Source organism: Echeneis naucrates, chromosome 9 (assembly GCF_900963305.1).
Source record: "Echeneis naucrates chromosome 9, fEcheNa1.1, whole genome shotgun sequence".
In the NCBI taxonomy this organism is placed as follows: Eukaryota; Metazoa; Chordata; class Actinopteri; order Carangiformes; family Echeneidae; genus Echeneis; species Echeneis naucrates.
The window spans coordinates 15,865,839-15,885,521 of NC_042519.1; the positions used below are offsets into that span (position 1 = coordinate 15,865,839).

Below are 19,683 nucleotides of genomic sequence, written 5' to 3' on the forward strand. Positions count from 1 at the left end.
ATATCCAAATACAACATCACCTGCATCAATACCAATCATCAGTCTCGCCAAACTGACACATTTACGGTGGTCATATCTTTACATGTACAATAACTTCATCTCATTTACAAAGAGGTGCAGTATCCAGACACTGCAGCTGACGGAAGTCTGAAATAACATTTTTTTAATAAGCATATCACAGGAAAGTAGTGTAATGTAGGACACCTCGAGAGTGGGACATTATATAATTTCCATTCATAGCCCATTTATATTTATCATTACTATTCTTTAAAGCACTTTGGTGCAGAATATTAAACAGTTTCCATCGTCATCCACTAATAACGACAAACTGAAGGAATGTGAATATTGGGGTAATATACGGACTCCCGCAAAAAAGTTGGAGAGCAACAGGTTTTGTTCACAGCTGAGGGGTTTTCCACGGATTGAAGAAAGGGCGACCTTCTTTCGTTTAGTTTTACTTTGATAAATGGATGTAATATAAATTCAACTGTTGCCATCTCCTCAGCGAGGGAAAGTCTTTCCAAAAAGTCGCTCCAAGTCACTTGATGAATTTATCCAGTTCATTTTATTCACACGTTTGTTTATTTCATAGACAGGGAGCGCGTTGAATGGCCCAGTTTCGTTAAATTCACTGAGGGCTCAGAGCTGCAGAGAGCTGGACGTCCAGCCTGCACGCACGCACACGCGCACGCACACACACGCACACGCCGAAAAGCCGCTAACAGTACCAACAAAATCTCTGACACTCACTCACACCGCTGTCCTTCCGACCGAAGGACCCAGTGTACGGCGCCGCAAATTGGAAAGGTGTGCTGTGAAGCGTCATAAACTCAAGGACTGTCTAATAGACTGGAGGGGGTCGTGCTCGGGGTCGTCAGTCTTACCGCCAAATGGTATCAAGGAATCAACCCATCGACCAGGAGCGCTCAAATCAATGTTGCTACCATGTCATTGTTGACAGCATTATCTCATGTCGAATTTCATCGGTATTTAAACAGCGATTCAACATTTTTCATGAGATTGCAATTTCAACCATTCCGATGATTGATTGATTGTTATTTGGGGCCTATTGGGAAGCATTTGTGTCCACAAACGCAAATGCTTTCAAAAATGCGTTAAATGCAAATTACTGAAGTAAACACAATTAAAGTGAATAATTTTTAATCTGATATTTGACATAAAAGGCCTTACAATTAAAACTACAGGCACACAACAAAAAAGTTATGATTGGCAGTAAATGATTTCAGATTATTTCTGAACATCTTCTGATACGTTAACATGCACAACACACATCTGCACACTTTAAAATAAATCTTGATCAGTAAGGTGATTTATAGTGTGCGAACGTTGTGAACAGTAGTTTTATAAGCACAAACTTCAGGAAGTCATTGCAAGCACAGTATGAGTTAGTTCATTGCTTTAAGAGGGTGTAAGGCACTACTCACAAGCAGAAATCAGTAAAAAGGAATTGAGTTTGATGTCAAAACTAATATATCACACTTTCCCTCAATAATAAAGTCACAGGGAGGTGTAAAGAGTACAATGTGGTTTCTCTGCAGGAAGTGAGATACACAGTTTAATGCTAAACACCAGAGTCTTTTGCTCTCTCATGCACTGTGACCCCACACATTTCCTCTTGTGATATAGACCAAAAAAGAAAACTTTACAAATGAAAAGGGTGTTATTGCATTTTGCTTTGGTGAAAAATAAAACAGGTTTAAAGACAAATGCTACAATCTGCTGGATTGCAGCCTTTAAACTTTACGCTGTCTCATGGAAGAACTTTCGTCTGATCCATTATTTTCTGTTTGCACCCTATTAAAGAGATCAAAATGTACACAATGAAAAACCAAAAATCACTGGCCTTTAAGACTTTATAAGCTGTAATTAATGCCTTTACTAAGGTCACAAAGTCCTTAATTAATGTTTTATAAATTCATTCATGTGAATTAGTTAAAATAAAGGTAACTCATTTTCTTTCAGAAGTGCTTCTAGAAATGTTATCCAATGAAACTGCAAAGTCTTAACTTTAAAGTTTCATTAAATTCCAATTCAATTTTCAATTCTAGTATCTGTATGAAAACTCTCTTTCATCTGTGTGCTCTGTTGGCAATGGCATGGCTTTGTGTTTCAGTTTAAAAATGCAGTTATAAATGTTGGTAATTTATGAATGCCAAAGTGCCAAAGTGCCAAAGGTCTTGCACGTTCTAAGAAGCCATCAGATTCATAGTTATAAATGTATAGTATTCATTCTTACTCCCATTTGCAACAATTGAAAAGCCAATCTAAATGTTACAAAATATTTATCCATGAAGAAATAAATAGTCTACTTAATACTTATAAGCTGTTTGTAACTGCCTTTAGGTCCAAATGTGTCCGAAACAGTCAATAAATATAAAACACTGTGGTATGAGTGTGCCCAAAAGTTAACCTTACCTACTCTTTACATATATTACTTCTGAAAAACCAAAGCCAGTGACAGAGTACTCACTGTGTGTTTGTTTCGCCAGCATTTGTCCCATTTTCTGAGAGTAAGAAAAAAATAAAAAATAAAAGTTAAATACAACCTACTGTACACTACACTGCATACTGGAAAAAAAAACAGCTTCTGTTTGCTCTCTGTTTACCTGCTGGGCAGGTTTTTTGGGACTGACTTCTCTCATAGAGCAGGATAGCAGCAACCAACAGGATCACCTCAACCAGGATGACTAAGAAGGGCTTCAGAGGCTCCCAGAATGAGATGACCTTCATCAGTGGTGGGGAAGAACTCACATTTTTTAGTTAAGTGAGAATGCAACACAACAACAACAACAAAAACTGCTCCATTACATGTAAAATCATACTGACAAAAGCACAAAATGTCTGTTTTTTTTTTTTTGGCAAGGTATTTAATGTCAAATTATTTAAGTTATTTAAATTATTATACGTTTATGCTAGTTATGATCAAAGTTGAAACCACAAAATGCTATTTAAGTATAATCCTTGACTTAATGTATAATAATGTAATAATGTAAGTTATTTTCTGCAACTGACCTTCAGCTCCACGCGGCTTATTGCGGTGCTGATGGCGTACACAGCTTCACAGTAATACCAGCCAGAGTCAGCCTCTCTCAGGTTGTTCACCAACAACTTGGTGTTTCTGTTTTCACTTTTGATTAAATACCGAGGGGGCTTTTCATCAACAACAATCTGCTCCTATTGGACAAAAACAATCTGCAGCTCATTGCTTGCTATCATATTAATCATGTCATACAATTAAATATGGCCTGATTAGCATTGTGGTTGTGGTATCAAGAGGAAATAAACATCATCTTAAGAGTTAGGCTAGAGACAATACATTTTCAAATGAAAAAATAGGTAACATAAATAAAAGGGTGCCGATTAAAAAAAAACAAAAAAAAAACATCACTATATATTTTATTCAACGCCATACTGTATCTGAAGCAGCCAGTCAGCAAGCAGCTCACTTACTTTATCTGTCCCATTGAGTTTGTACCAGTTCCATGAGACGGGCATTGGTTTGGATTCTTGTATTTTACAAAAAATCACAGCATAATCCCCAACGTAGCTCACTATTGGTTTATCCCGCACATCACCAACCTGTGGAACTGGATTAAAATGGGGAATGGAGCGAGAGATAATGGGGAGAAAATGGCACTGAATAACTATTACCTGCATCCTTTAAACACGTGTAAATATGGATATTAATGTTGATCGAGCAACAGGGACATGATGTGCTGGAGACAAGTAATGGCTGAAAAAATGAAATACAGAACAGGCTGTCACATAACACAGGATGCAATGTCTACCTTCCAAAATAAAGTCTACTTTGGCTTCATTTCCAAACACGCATGAGTAATTGCCGAGGTTTTCTTCACTGACAATCCTGAGCCTGTAAAGCAAAAATAGATGAGCGGTTTTATGCCAACAGATAGTATATTTCATTTAGAGTCAATGATGCATAAGTTATTATACATACAGTGCAATATTAGTTCATTATGACATGCCTGTCCTACAATTAAATGTGTTGAGGTTATGCTTAACTTGTCAACAATAGTCTTTATTTTTATTCAAGCAATAGCTCACAACAAGCCGTGGAACAGATTTATTAAATCACAGACAACAACACCCAAGGGTCGAATTTTTACCACTGCTGATATGGACTGTCGATGCAGACTAATAAAAACTCATTTTGAAACATTATCTATGCATACATTATAAGTGTATTCATAAAATCAGAACGTACACACGCATGTATTTCAACTAACAGACAACACGGCATAGCAAATAGCACTTACTCTCGTGTGAGATCGTACTGTTTGTTTACCAACTGCAGTGTGACACGACTGTTCTCGAGTTCATCTCCATCTTTCCTCCAGTAGCCAGTTATGTTTGGCAGAGGGTTCAGACCACCAGTCCAGGTGCACTTAAGTGTTAGAGCAACAGGGTTGAACAGTTCGATAATCTCAGTGTGACTTTCACCTGTTGTGAGAGTTAGACAGACACAGACACTTGGTAAACTCAAACAATATACAGTATTGATAAATTACCAATTAAATCAAGATCAGTTGAATTTTCAAGTTCTATAGCAATTTACTGGTAGATAACTAAAGGAAGTACAAAATATACAAAAAACAAATACAAAAGTACTACTAGCCATTTTTTTAATATTAACCAGTGCCATATTGTTTCTGTTTATCTCTTGTAAAATCACCAAAAGAAAAACTCTATGGAATATAAGGTTTAACTGAGGCTAAGGCTACCTTTAAGGACGACACTTCTAACTTCCAGTGGCAGAGGTGTGATGGACACCCCTGGTGCAGAAGTTGGGATAGATGTTTCTAACAAGAAAAGGAAAGAATTTACCAATACAATCAATTCACCCACCAACTTTACACATCTTCATTCAGAAAGTCTTAGATTTGGATGAAGTCGTCGTTAGGGAATTACCCAGTGGTTGACAGAATAGGAAATTGGTTTCCATGACGCTAAGGTGTTTCTTTGGGTCCGGTTTCGAAATAACTAGTGTTGCTCGTTGCTGGTAACGCTCAGCACATTGCAAGTGGACTTTAGTCTCAAAGATATTTTTGCCTCAGTTTAGGCTCCATCAGAGCTATGTTTTGGCCATAGTGGTTGGAAGTCAAGATTATATCTTAGGACAAAATTATTTCGTTTCTGGCAGCAGGATGACAGGCCCTTTCTCAAAAGGTGCTGTATTTAGCACCTGCTCTAGGGAAAACTGAAACTATTGGATCCTAATTTAAAAGGATGACGCCAAAAGAGGCCACTAAAGACAATCCTCTAAAATGCAAGTAGGACAGGAGTTATTGCGAACAAAGTTGCTAGCATCACTAGCTAACTAGTTTGATGAGGGAGAATGTCAGTCATCACTATTTCGGACTCAATCAGTCAACCAAACATATTGCTTTCAGAGACAATAAGGAGGAAGACAGTATAATAATAAAGGATTCGTCCCTCTGAAAAATAATGAGACGACACTCAGAAATTCCCACAACCCTCAAGTTTCACTTCTTTCTTTAGTAAAGAGAACACACCATGGCTGTGTTCAGCTGCTGCATGACTCAAAAATGAAAATTAATGTATAGCAAAACAACAGGGAGAGTCCATAATTATTTGTTGTTGATTAGCATTTATTTCAGAAATACTAAGACAGGAGGAGAGATTACTGAAATATTTAAGAAGGGGCCGACGAAGATTTCAAAGTGCCCTCCTCCTGATAGAATTTACAAATGTTTTATTTCCGTATCTGATGCATATGGAAATGTACCTAAATGACCCAACAGTACATGGGGTTATTTACAGAATCACAGTAATATAAAGAGTCAAAAAGTAATATAACAACTACAGCCAACTACAAGCACATTTTATTTGAGAGCTACAAAAAAAATTTTTAAAATATGATTTTTTTTTCTTTGAATTGTTCAGTTTTGTACACAAAAGCTGCTCGTTTTTTCTCCTGATAGAGAGTGTTAACATCTTGTGATTATGGAATTACTGGGGGGGTAGAAGTACTGACAGTAAACACTTATGTACTATAATTTCAAACCAAAACTTGCACATTATGTTGGTGTTGAAGTCCTATGACATTTTCATTGACAGTTCACAAGGTTACAGAAGACAGTGGAGAATCACAATGCAAGCAGAGCGTTAACACAACCACATACAGTCAAAATTAAATTTAAATATAGTTTACTTGTATTGATGTGTCTGCAGGTGATGAGAAGCAAGAAGATCTGAAAAAAGAGCTGCTTCCATGATGCTGACATGACTATTATGTCTCTGTCCTCTGTGCGACTGGGTCTCTTTTTTCTCCCTTTACTGCATCGTCGCATCAACCCACCCCTGCAAGTGACGCAGCTATGATGTCACTCTGCAGCCTCTCAGTAGCTGCCTCCATCTATTATTCAACCTGACAGAATTTATCTCTCATTACTGCAGTGCAGTGTCTCCTCTCCTGAACAGTTGAGCATGAACAGAATATGCTTAAGTAAACACGCTGAAACTGAATAATGCTTTTTTTTTTTTTTTACCTTTGAGGAAGACAAAATTTTTGCCTTTATTACAGTCTGAGTCTTTTGAGTTGCAGAGTAGAGTCAGAGTAGCTTGGTGTTGCTCAGGAAATGGTTTACCTCTTCCTTCAAGGTGACAACTGCAAAATTGCTAATATGCCACTAGTACTGAGTATAATTGATAGTAACAGTGTGCATAAGCACATTATACTCAAGACAAACTGCAGTCTGATTTGCTGACGGGTTAGGGTTAGGGTTAGGAAGGAGGAGGAATAGTGCCAAACAACTGTAATTAAAAAGGGCAGCCCTCAGTCTGTGACGAAGCCAATGTAAAAGTTGCAACATGAACTCGTGGGGGCTAATAAAATGTACTTTGCCTCGAATCCCTGCCAGAAAGTCACCACATCAAAGATTTCAGGGTTGACTGAGGAGCAGATGGACACGAGCAGTCAGGCTTTTCATTAGCCTGCCTCTATTGCTGTGGTTTCATTTCATTGCTTTTTATTTGCCTATTTCTTCACCGTGAACTGCTGAGCTTTTGTGCATTTTTAAAGCACTTTTTTGTATCCATGAAAGGTGTTGTGTGAACAAACTTAACTGAACTTACTTGATAACATGGGCACTGCAGACAGGTCTAGAGAGGAAGGAGAGGAATACAGTGGGCAGAACTAAAAGAGAGGTTTCCACCTGCCATCCTGAGTCAGGCCACTGAAATATATATACATAAAAAAAAAAAAAAGTAGTTATTAATTATGCATCATATATTAAAATTAATTAACATGTTTTGAGTGACGAATAGTTTACTTAAATTGGATTTATTGAACAGTTATTAAACGTTCATGTGTAATTATGTCCTGAGGATGTACTGAGATTTATTTATTGCTCATACGACGTATGTAGTTTGTTGGTGTGTGCTTGTTGCTTTCAGTGGATTTTCTTCACATAGCTGCATTATCAATACTTACCTGTACATACAGCACTATTTAAATTTTGGTATTTTCACTAAATCTTACTTAATCATGGGCCCATTCAGTTTAATTTAATCTTTTATTTTGTATTTTTACATTCGAGCTATAACTCTCAAATTTCAAAAAAGAGGCCAAAAATGTCCCTTGCTGTAAGAGCAGTGATTCCCATCTCAGGGCTATCTTGTGACCAATAAAAAAAAATAAACAAACACTATCTGCTTGGGGTGTCTTGACACATTTCAGCTGTTGTTTTAGCTGGTTTAAAATGAATACAGATGCGCTGCAGATTTATTTTCTTTCCTCTCCCCTTAACCATCTCAAGAGTCCTCTGTATTATTGTGTGACCCGTTAACAACTGGTTCAAGTGGTCATATCTTGCCCCCCCCAAAAAAAATGTAATACTTGTTCTCTTGACCGGCTCCAGTAGGACATTTCTGCTTAATCACCAATGTGTCAACAGTAATTGTAAATGCATGACCAAATGCATCACTTATTTCCACATTGTGGTCTGTAGACTTGTAAATGGATAATATGAGCACTTCTTCTGCGTCTTTTACCCTCTCAGATTTATTATTTGATGAAAATACTTAAGATAATTATTTACTGTGCTGAAGAGGAAACACAGACTGCCTCTGTTTCCATCAATGCAAATTTTCCATTTGATTTGTCTAGTTTGTTTACAATGCTGCTCTTCAGTCGTAGGCAAGGGAAGCCTGATTTGCATCTTTTCCACCTATCCCAACTCTATAAAAAGTCTCTTTGCAACACATTGTAACATCTTGTAACTGTTAAACAAAGCTTATTACTCATACAATCTTGAAACCTTTAAGTTGCTTAGTTTTCCAGTTTGGTTGGAGTCAGACTAAGCTCAACAACTCTACAAAATTACAATTCTAGCTATTACCATTTTCCTTTGTGAATTTCTCTAAAAAAGTATTTAGAAAATTTCAATCTGAAGTATTATGTCAGTATACAGCTTGTTTAGAAAAATAATGCTTATAAGAACATCATTATATATTAAAAAAAACAAAAAACAAATCATGTTAAAGAAAGAGCAGCAAAATTCCAGATACAGCATTAAAGACATTATATAACTTCTCTCCCAAGACATGTCAGTGATGTCCAGCAGCTGTTCATTGCTGCTGAAGCTGCAGACTGTTGATGAACACGGTCTGCAGCTCATTGATGTCATCACTGGCCTCTATAGGGATGCTGGGTCTGCCTGGTGAGCTCGAGAGTACGCCAGATGAGTCGTACATTGGCTCATAGTTACACTGGCTCAGATTTTCACAGTGGGAATCCCCACAGCTTCCCACTGCCCCCTGGAGACGCTCATGGGCTTCCAGGTAGTGGTGCTGCGGGGACAGACGGTTGTAGTCCTGGGCTTGGTGCAGCACATGGTGGAGTTGGAGGTGGTGTTCAGGCCCGGGGCTGTGGCAGGGGCTGTGAGACGGGCTGTGGGGCATCATGCAGGTTTGCAGGCAGCTGTTTCTCCGCATGGCACGGTGCAGGTCCAGTCGGGCAATCAGCGGCTTCCCAATGTTGATACTTTTGGTCCAGTGAACAGGATCATTGTCCATGGCTGAGAAGGTGCCCTGAAGGCACACGGTGAAGACCAGCTCCTCCTGTGGGAGAAATAGTCTTACTGAAACAGGACTGGGTCGGGGTCTTTGGTTTGATTTAACAACCCATTATCACTCATCTTGAGATGAAAATGCACAAATTCTTCCCCAGATGGACACATACTTTCTCTGTGATGTAAGACAAATAAATGTTTTCAATATCAGAAAAAAAACTGCTATTGCAATTTGAAGTTTCTCTTTTTATACATTAAAATCCCTAAATGCTGACATGTCTCCAAGATTACTGTTCAGAAATGACTTCCTAAGAAACAGTTTATCCTTCCTGCTATAAGGCTGAGCACAAAGCTTTTGGTGTCGAAGGGATAAGGACACTTTTATACAGTGCAGTTGTTACCCTGAGCTTTTGCAGGGAGCTGAGTCTGGTGTAGAGACAGTGCTGCGGCAAACTGCTGGACAGGAGGTAGATCCCAGTCTCCTCTGGAGTCTCTCTGTTCATCTCTTTAGGATCCACATCAAGGTCCTGCATTAAGAAAAGGAAGCAGGCAGTTGTGTGTAGTATGAACAAACACATCAACTACAGTAAAGCACTTCAAACTGCATCTGATTCATGCAAAGGACATAGTGACCCACAGACCTGGTTATTCTAAAGTGTTACCCACTAACCTGTGAGAAGTCAGTGACGTGAGCTTGGCAGAAGGACATGTCTTCGGGTTTTTTAATGATATGAGTGTAAATGACGAGCACGTTGGAAAACTCTGCAGCGAAGCCCAACTTGATCTGAGCCCCACAGTCAAAGTTGAGACTCATACTCTCAGGGAGATCTGAAATACAGACACGGTAAAAGAAAAGGCAACATTTCTTATGTGTCCTGTACATTTAATGGATTTCATGCTACTGCCCCCCTCAAAAGAGACAATTTACTTTAAAATTTAGAAACGCAAACACTAGGAGGTGTTCATTGGCTGCATCGTATCACTTAGCTCAAGTAGACTGAGGTCAAACACTGGCGATTTAAACTTGATATGGGCAACCACATTTAGTCAGTGGAGTCAAAATGCCTTTAATAGTTGTATATTTCCTCTTACGCCAAATCCAGTATTTGCTGAAACTGTTCATTACTAATGTCAGCACTAAAGCCATAAAAGGTTTTTTTATGGGGTCACAAACTAAACAGGTTGGGAAACCTTGTTTCACAAAGTTGTTAGTTTTCTACTGATACCAGTATTGAAATTTTCTTATTTCAGGAGAACCTGCAAATATCCATCATCTGATTTAAAAGGACGATATTGTACTTTGGGGTTTCACGCTCCTCCAACCTTCTGTCCAATCAACACCATTTGAGCTGTTAACAACACGTTGTTTGGCTCAGGCAGCTGTGATGTGTGCAAGTGTGAATAATGTAATGCAAAGCCAAAGTGGACCTGAGTCAACATTTGAATGAGCGTGCAGTACTGAACTGCAGGAAGATTCGCAGCACCATGACAACAAATCTGCAGTTTGTGCCTTAAACTCACCATGAGCCTTTGCCCACTGGCGGCTGTGAGCATGAGCGAGGTCGGCGCTGTCGCCAGGCAAAATGGGATCAGTCAGAGCTCTCCTCTCCGACAGGCTACTGCGGATTTCCAGCGCCTGCTTCCCCTTGGTTGCATCAAACTGACCCATGTCTGTATACAAGATATTATAAATCATGTGACAGAATTTCAACAATAGCCTGCTGTGACTTTAACCTCCCCCCCAATAAAAAAAAAAAAAAAAAATCAATAACATAATTATCTTAAACTTTACCCTCCCTAAAGCAATGTTTAAAACATATCCTAAATGTTTAATCTTTAATGATAAGTGCATTTTAAAGCCATTTTCCTTCAAGCATCTTAAAGAAATTATTTAACATCCAGACTGATACAATTTTAACATTATTAATGCAGAAATTCATTATTTTACCATTTCATTAAAATACTGTAAACCACACCCAGTGAGAACATACAAACTTGAAAGAAAATGTGTTTCCCAATCAAACTTAGTCACAATTCTTCATGGCAACCTGATAATCCAACATGATAAATTATTGCATTTATTATATATTTTGAAGCATCACTGCCTTTAATGTTTGATTGCCTCTATCACGTCTTTATTCAGCTGCTGTTTTTTCATCCTTATCTGCATGTTGTTTTTTTATTTGTTTTGAGTCTACAGATTTATTGTTATATTTTATAGTTCCTGTTCCTCTCTCACCCTCAGCGACTCGGTCCAGCACCACAGTGATCTTCTCATCATCTAGCAGCCGCTTTTTCAGAAACTTGACAAACACACCGTTAGTGAAGCCACTGGAGCTCAGCTCAAAGGCCTCTGCATCTTGGCACCTGCACAGCAAAAGGAAAGAGTCGCAACATTTCATATACTTGAAAAGAGAAGGCGTACACAATGACGTTTGGAATGATGCTCAATATTCTGAACTTACGTAGCGTATCCAAAGACGATGTTGGCCGTCACCCTCAGCACAATGTTTGGAGTGGTCTCATCATGAATATTCCTGGAAAATGAGTACATTTACAAAGCCTTTGATAGCCGTATGATGGAGGGAGAACAGTTACTAGAACAGTCCTGTCACTGAAACAATCTATTATAAAGTATCAAACTAGTTATCACTTTCATTACTGACTAATCTGTTTCTTCATTCATTTAGTTTTTTGTTAAAAAATGCCAGAAGACACTAACAGACATGTTTCTCACAAAGCCAAAAACCATGTCATCAGACTTGACATTGTTGTCTTTTTATCAGCTTGTCAGTCAACTGTAAAACAATTCAAATTGCAGTTGACTATTCAAATAAAGTTTGATTGAATGGCTTACATGTACAAAAGGATATCCCACTGCTTAGAGCACTCACCTCTTCCTGCACATGTCTAGCAGAAAAACATTGAGTCCCGTCTCCTTCTCCTGCATCAGTTTAAGGATACTCTGCACACACAAACAGTTGGCTGACCGGTATGGGTTGGGCGCGTCTACTGGCACCATGAAACTGTTGCCATAGTTCTCATATCCATGACCAGCGTAGTACAGCAGACCTAAAGAGGGAGGTGTTCATTTCAGTCTGATTTCATAAAGTCATTTTAAGGAAGAAAAAGTTTGACATGAAACTAAAACCGAATGTAGTTGGGCTGCCCTGCCTAACATTATACTACCTGCTGCTTTAAAGCCTTTGTCATTATTGTGTTTGATACGATAAGTGTAACACCTAAAACATTATTCATGTCATGTCTTGCAGGGTGAGTGTTCTCTGGGACCATATCTAGCGTCACTCATCCATCCATTGATCCATCCAGTGGGGCTGGTGTCAATCCCAGCTAGCAGTGGGTGAGGCTGTGGTAAACCCTAAACAGGTCGTCAGTCTGGGGTTCACATATGGCGAAAAATGACCATCCACACTCAAACATTTACAAACAGCCATCCATGCTAACAGTCAGGGAAAGGGAAATTTACGGTCACCATTTACACTGCACCTGCATGTTCTTGGACTAAGGGAGAGGGCCACAGCATGTGGAGGGAGCACATACATGCACAGGGAGACAATGTCGGGGTCTAAACTAAGAACAGTCTCCGAAGGAGTGACATTTAAAGTCCAAACGTACCATAGACTCCCTTGTGAAGCAGCAACAGGAACTCATCAACAGCATTTCTCATCTCTGACTCTGTGAGGTCCAGCAGTGAAACGACCTTAAAGTTCAGCTGCCGCAGGAGGTTGGTGAGGTCGTACACGTCCACCATGGGAGCTTTGAGCTGCGGGTGGTTCTTGTAGGACAGATTGCCGATCAGCAAGGCCACTTTGTCAGTTGCTGTTGGGGGGGGGGGGGGGGGGGGAGAACCCATTCTGTTAAACTGCTAGAAGAACATTCATTAATTCATTTATTCATTCATCTTCAACGGCTTTATCTGTTTCTGGGTTGGGGGGTTGCTGGAGCCAATCCCAGCTCACACTGGGCGAGGGCGGGGTACACAGGTCACCAGTCCATCACAGGGCCAAGACACAGAGAGAAACAGAGCCCAACAACCACTCACACTCAGACCTACAGACAGTTTACAGTCGCTGGTTGATGTGTTTGGACAGTGGGAGGAAGCTGGAGGAAACCCATGCAGGCTCAAGGAGAACATGCAAACTCCACACAGAAAGAAAAATCCTTTAGATTTTTTGCTATTCCATCTGGTTTGATTTACATGTTACACTGAGGGAGAAATTCTGCTTTAGCATCAAAAAGATTTGCAGAAAACTGCACATTTGGGTAACAGCAGAAATTAATTAAGTTGTGATAGTAGAGTATTAGAAAGTAATGCATGCAGGAAGGAAGTGGGCCAGACTTATTCAACACATTGACATTTCAAGCCATGTAATAATTTTAGATGCTGTGCTTGTAATTTCCCTTCTCTGATGACGTTGGTTCTAAGAGTCATTTAGTAAATTACATGCTATCTTATGCTGTTTTTCCAGTATTCTGTTATTGAACCTCATTATGCTGTTGAGCACTATGTTGTCCTTCAGTGTGTGTAACACAAAGGTGTGTTTTAAGACACTTACCATTAAGTTGTTCTGCAAAACTATCGAGGAAAAATTCACTAGAGCCTTCAGGAAACAAAAAGCAAAGGCTGTGTAAGTACATGTATTTACGACAGATGTGTATAAAAACTCGATGAGTACAGTTACACTTATTTACCTCCTCCAATGGCATAAAGGTCATCTGGAAATTGAAAACATAAACAGGTGAACATGTTTTTTTCTAACTTTTTAGAGCATGTTTAGAACACTGATTTCAGAAAAATCTTTTAAGGAGAGTTGAGCCACACAGTGATGGCAGAAGAGTCATCAAATCATTTTCATCATAATTATATTTAGAAATAAAGGCTGGTGTCATTCTGTATGTTTCTTACTGTCAGTGAATCCCATAAAAACACAAAAATGAGTTCGTGTGTCTCTTGTTATTTATGTCTAAATATAGTTGTGGCAGTTTCAAGTTGGTTATTTCCCAGTGACGTTAACTCAATTTTTGTCACTAATATGTTGCTTCAGAGAACAGAAGGAATTAGTGTATTTTCTGGGGACTATAGCATATAACTACATGCTTGGTGCCCTGGTGAGTATATGCAGATGTACCAGGAGTGCCAATCAAAATAAGATGAACTCTCTACAGATCATATCATTGGAATTTGTTCACCGTTGTGACTCACTAAGGTGGTTTGACAGTAACGGTTGTAAGACAAAAAGTTGAGGTCAGTGACACTGAGGAATGAGCCTGGGTTTGATACACAGGATTTTGTTAACTGTTTTGTTTCGTCTTGTTTTTTTCAAGGGGACTGCTCAACAAGACAGATATAGAATATTGCCATTCTTTAACATAAATTTCACCTAAAGTAATGAAGTCATCAAATCAAAATTCATGCAGATGAAACCTGGAGATCAAACCCTGGGAAACATGTATTGGCTAGTGTTAGTATTCATCAAAATAATCCAGATCATGACCAACATGTACGTACAGGAGCAAATTAAGGGTGAGAATCAACTTTTGCATGCAGTTAATACCCTTAATTGTTACCCTATAGCCATTTAACAACCCATGCACCAGGCCTGTCAACTCTACCTTCAGAGAACTCCATTGCCCCTGAAATCTGGACAGATATCCTTGGTGCTTTCCGTCAAGAACAGAGCAAATAAACATTCAGACATGATGACAATGGAGCTGGTTTTACAGGGCTGTATTATAGTATCAGAAACTGCTTGATGTGACATACCTACGACTACATCAACTTCATTAGTCCACATTCTCTCAGTGCTGCTGCTGATCTCACAGCGATATCTGCCATGGTGATCCTGCATCAGGTGAAGAATCTGGAGGGCACACACACCGTTTTTTATTAGCCATTCTTCTCTAAAAATAACTGCACAAAGATCCACAATTAGTCAAAGTTCAATAAAGGCCACTGTGACGCATAAAGGAAAGCTCTCATGAGTGACCTGGCTGAATGAATTGCCTCACCGTGAGTTTCCTCTTTGTGGCGTTGGGGATTGGGACTCCATTTCTGTGCCACTGGTATCGTGGGATGGGCCTTCCCATGGCCCCACACTCCAGCTGAAGAGTTTCTCCAACATGTAGCCGCTGAGACTGAGGCTGAATCACCAACTTCAGTCGACCCTCAACAGAATGATAACTCTGTCCTACTGCCAGTATGCCAAAAGGAGATATCATTAGTATAACATCTACCACGCCAACTAAAGTAATGCTTCAGAAGATTGTATTGGGAAATTAACTAGAGGTACAGGTTCGATTCCCATGCTTGACAAACACAGCAAGCAAAACAGAAAACAACTAGAGTTTGCAATATCTTACCATGTGACATAGAGAGATTTAAGACATCCACCTGAGCCCATTGGCTGAATTCAAAGGCATCTCCACTGTTGACCCTGCAGATGTAAAAGCCAGTGTCCTTTGGGTGGACCGGACTAATCAGCAGGTCTGGAGAGAAGCTGTTTGGTACCTGAGGTTGGAAAATGTAAATCATATTGAGCAACAAACCCATCTCACCTCCCTGCTGTTACATCTTCACACTCCTTTTGCTCACTCTACCAGCTCTTTTAAGACTTTTCCTTTGGCCTGTGTGATTCCCAATTTAGTGCTGGTTTAAGCTTCTTTCAGGAATTAAATAATTAACGTAAAGCAATGAAATAACAAAAAGTGATTTGTGTTTTTATGGCGAAGACTCATAGCTCACCTCTTCCTTACTCTTGAACCACTGGTACTGCACTGGAGATTTGCCCACAGCGTGGCAGCTGAGGCGCAGATTGTGACCAGCTATAAGTGCCACCGACTGAGGCTGGATGAGAATCTGCAAGGCTGAAAATTTGGGCAGTTACACCACTGAGTTGTACCACTCGGGAAATGGGGCATGCAGGGAGGACCTGACCTGGACAGTATTCACTGAGAGACCAGCCATTTCCACTTTAGATAGCAACAGCAAAAAATCCCAATGAACTGATCCCCACATATAATCCACTATCAGTGGAGCATGATGTCATATTCTATATGTAAATAGGAGTCATAGTGGTTGAAGGAAAGGTTCATTTACTGAAGGTTTAGGTTCACAGTACAACATCTACTGGCCAGGAAGTTAAGTGATTGTAATTTATATTCTACCTATTGTAAAAGCAATCGGCTTGAGGTTGGTTCAACTGTACCTGATGGTTTTAGGCATTGCACGGCCTCAGAGTTGCCCAAAGTTTGAAGGTAGTCCATCAGATGACCTGTGGTGCAGCCTCGCTCTCCCATCAGCCTCAGCAGCATGCGGCTCGGGCTGCCCTCCAGCTCCAACACCTTCAGAGAGCACATCTCTATGTCCTCTGAGCTGGAGCAGCATATGTCAGATACAATTTATTGTTTTTTTTGTGGATAAATGTCAATATATTTACAAGTAGTGGGGAGATTTATTTGACAAAAATAAACTGATTTGGCAATGCAGCTTAATAATGACAAGCAAACATGAACATATTTTTAATTTCTTGAAAATAATACCATAAATCTCAGAAAAGTAACAAAAATAGATGCAGCCATTTCCAGCAATACTCATTGTTTAAAAGTGCACATAATGCACAATTTATAGCTGAGGAAATAAATCATATGATGTGGTTTAATAATATTTTTTGTATCAGGACAAAGGGAATTTGTAGATTAAGAATAAAATATTTTGACAGAACACTTTCAGAGCCTCAGCTCATTGATTTCATTTAACCACGTTGTTTGTGTTATCTGACAGATGTGAGGGAAAGTTAAAGCGCTCTCTCCACCTGTGGTTGCTTTAATAACACTGGCCTGATATATCATCTGAATGATTTGTCCACCTACCTGACCTTGAACCGTCTCTCACTGCCGGCTATCTGTCCCAGTTTTCGCCATCCTTTGGAGCTGGACCTGTCCAGCACTTCGCAGAGTTTCTTCAGCACCGGCTCCTTCAGCTGGCTGATCTTACTGAACCGGTCCAAAGAGTCCGACATGGCAGCCACAGAGGAAAACCCTCACATCCACGGGATGGTGTCCGTCAGTCCGGTGACACCCGAGTTACACTAGGACACAAATGACTGCACGAAGAAGAAGAAAAAGAAAGTCTATTTCCTGGAAGATGCGGAGGACTGACAGACACACCTACCGCTCCGCCTGTCGGGGTTTCCCCACCGACACGCGTTAGCAGCTTACAAAGACCAGATATGCGCCAAGAGGAGAGCCTGCAGGTGAACGCAAAGGAGCTGTGAATGAATGTTCACCTTTTTCCATCTTACAGCATTTACACTATTAACTAACTATTGAATACATTTAGATCCGTGTGGAGAAGAGGCATATGTCATTTTTAGTTGCCTCGTAGTAAAGACATAGTTGTTTCAGCAACCAGGAAGAAAACAGCCAAAGATCCTCAGCCACTGGGAGGAGGGGTAAAACAATAATTTGGTTGAAAAACATCAATACCTTTATGTATGTTGAAATAATTGTATGCTTCCTCTGAAGACATTTTGAAGAATAAATATAAAAAAAATGTGGGTGCTTATTGTTTATTAAAAAGGGATCCTCGTGAGCTGACAGCTAGATGACCATCTTGTCTTCCCATGGAGGTTCATTCTAACATTAATGTTATTATGGAAGTGTGATTCTAAATCAAATAAATTTAAGCCAAATCTGAACAGTGTTTTTACTCATGATATACTTTGGCCCATAGATAACTTATCAGTCTTTGATTTTTTTAAAATAGAAGTCAGCAGTAGGAAATGAGCTGTATCATTTGAACTAATGATTGGCATAGTTTTATTGGTGATTTAGCTTTTTATGCATCCTGAAGAAGGAAAAAACCAAGCAGAACAGGTTTGTGACAGAGTAAACCCTTTGCACGGATCAAATTACACATCTTTTGTGTTTTAGCTTCACTGGCAGTTAGATATGCAGCCTGTTGTCACTGTCATTATAGTACAGTGAGAGCAGCCTCTTGTCCCATGTAAGAAAACAATAACGTATTTTCCTCATATCATATCAATGACTGAATGTGTGGGTTCTCATATGACCACTCCAAAAGACATTGCTTCTGATAACAAGGCCTTATTTAGATTACACTTAGACCGAAAAGTGATCACGATCAAGGCATAAAGGAAATGTAGTTTTCTCTCAGCAATCATTATGTAAGGTACAAAGCTCCATTTCAGCCCACTCAGTGTCCATCCCTCTGATTTTCAGAGAACATCTTTGTTCCATCTGTAGCTGACAAAAAAAGGTGACAGTAGTTAAAGTAAAATCTACAGGTAAAAATAAAATCACAACAAAATAAAAAAATTGCTTGTACTTTATAGTGTGTCTTCCATCCCACGTCGATGGCATTGGTAGATGCTGATCTTCTCAATGAATCACTGGATAGACTTTGCATTCGTGTTTGAGCCTGACAATAATGTTTGTAGCCGTATCTGACTCCATAATAATGTGGAAAGCTTATGATCCCTTTATTTAATGATTAAACTTGAACTGAAAACATGTATCTCTCTTAGGAGGGAAGTGGCTCATGTTTTGTTGAATAACAAAGCCAGTGGAATTTATAGCTCTTTGAAATCATAAACTAATGAAGCAAAGCTGTTTTTATGGACTTCCAGGTAGGCTGATTAAGTGCACATAGACAATAAGTTTCCTTACTGTCATTGTTTAGAAAAAAAAAACAAAACTCCATAAAGAGTGTAGTATATATTAGCTGTAGTTCAGCTGTGATTAACATTAACAGTTAATTTTTATGACATTGTTGATGGGTTCATTTTTCCAACGGTAAATATGATGGCAGATGTTGCAACTAAGCTGCAGGTTTCACATCCTTATTTTGGTGTTCACTGTGATAGGGAAACTAACAGAAGATCAGGACAAACATCGAACATGACTTTTACAAATATACACATATTTTAAATAATTCACTTACACTTTCAAGGAGATGCCTATTCTCTTCTACTGTATGTTTGTAATTGTAACGTTTGTAATGTTTTTCTTTGATGTACATAATGACAAACTGTATATTTCACCACCTCGTACCACCTGTCATTTTTTCGTTGCTACTACTGAGCTTATTGAAAATGTTGAAACGTGTACATACAGGTCTGTCTAAACAAAACAGGTATTTCATGGTGTCTGATTGAAATATTGAGAAGACCTGATTACAGTCCACTTGAAAACAACAACCAGCAGGCATTTGTATTCTACCCAGCATACATCATCCAGGTTCATGACGTTTAAAGCTCCAGGAGTTACTGGAAGTAGACATACTTACTGCTCTGCCAAAGATAATATATGCATCAAGATGGGCTGCTGTCGGTGGCCTCGTCAGGTTGGGTCCAATGTTGAGGATTTGCAGATTAAGATAAACACCTCCAAAGATTTACACTATAGCAGTTTCTAAACAGTTCTTGGTGAGTGAATCCCTCCTACTTTAGTTGGACCTCCTACTTCTCAATTTATCATATAATGATCACATGTATGCTCAGAGAAGGAATAGCAATCAGAGATTACTGATTCTTCACCTGACAACTAGAATATCTGACTGACTAAATAT

At 39.3% G+C, this 19,683-nt stretch overlaps 2 protein-coding genes across 6 annotated transcripts; both read right to left on the bottom strand.

Annotated features, from left to right (window-relative positions):
- Positions 1-1,144: 1,144 nt before the first annotated feature.
- On the bottom strand, positions 1,145-6,482 carry emb (embigin). The gene is made up of 9 exons (XM_029510549.1): positions 6,215-6,482; positions 4,764-4,841; positions 4,299-4,482; positions 3,810-3,892; positions 3,472-3,608; positions 3,034-3,195; positions 2,628-2,745; positions 2,492-2,525; positions 1,145-1,815 (listed from the first exon to the last, which is right to left on the bottom strand). Exons 1-9 carry the CDS (start codon positions 6,351-6,353, stop codon positions 1,755-1,757), a joined length of 996 nt encoding a protein of 331 aa, XP_029366409.1. The 5' UTR covers positions 6,354-6,482; the 3' UTR covers positions 1,145-1,754.
- A 70-nt stretch (positions 6,483-6,552) lies between these two features.
- malt1 (MALT paracaspase 1) lies at positions 6,553-19,513 on the bottom strand. Of its 5 annotated transcripts, XM_029510545.1 has the most exons (18): positions 19,402-19,513; positions 16,965-17,197; positions 16,301-16,467; positions 15,838-15,959; positions 15,456-15,603; positions 15,105-15,286; positions 14,860-14,956; positions 14,709-14,756; positions 13,788-13,811; positions 13,652-13,696; positions 12,711-12,914; positions 11,969-12,146; positions 11,540-11,611; positions 11,314-11,441; positions 10,596-10,745; positions 9,745-9,902; positions 9,476-9,601; positions 6,553-9,123 (listed from the first exon to the last, which is right to left on the bottom strand). In XM_029510545.1, exons 2-18 carry the CDS (start codon positions 17,111-17,113, stop codon positions 8,632-8,634), a joined length of 2,490 nt encoding a protein of 829 aa, XP_029366405.1. In that variant the 5' UTR covers positions 17,114-17,197; positions 19,402-19,513; the 3' UTR covers positions 6,553-8,631. The 5 variants fall into 5 exon arrangements, with proteins under 5 accessions (XP_029366405.1, XP_029366406.1, XP_029366404.1 ...); XM_029510546.1 differs by lacking the exon at positions 19,402-19,513 and having other exon boundaries at positions 15,105-15,283; positions 16,965-17,454; XM_029510544.1 differs by lacking the exon at positions 19,402-19,513 and having other exon boundaries at positions 16,965-17,451.
- Positions 19,514-19,683: the final 170 nt, after the last annotated feature.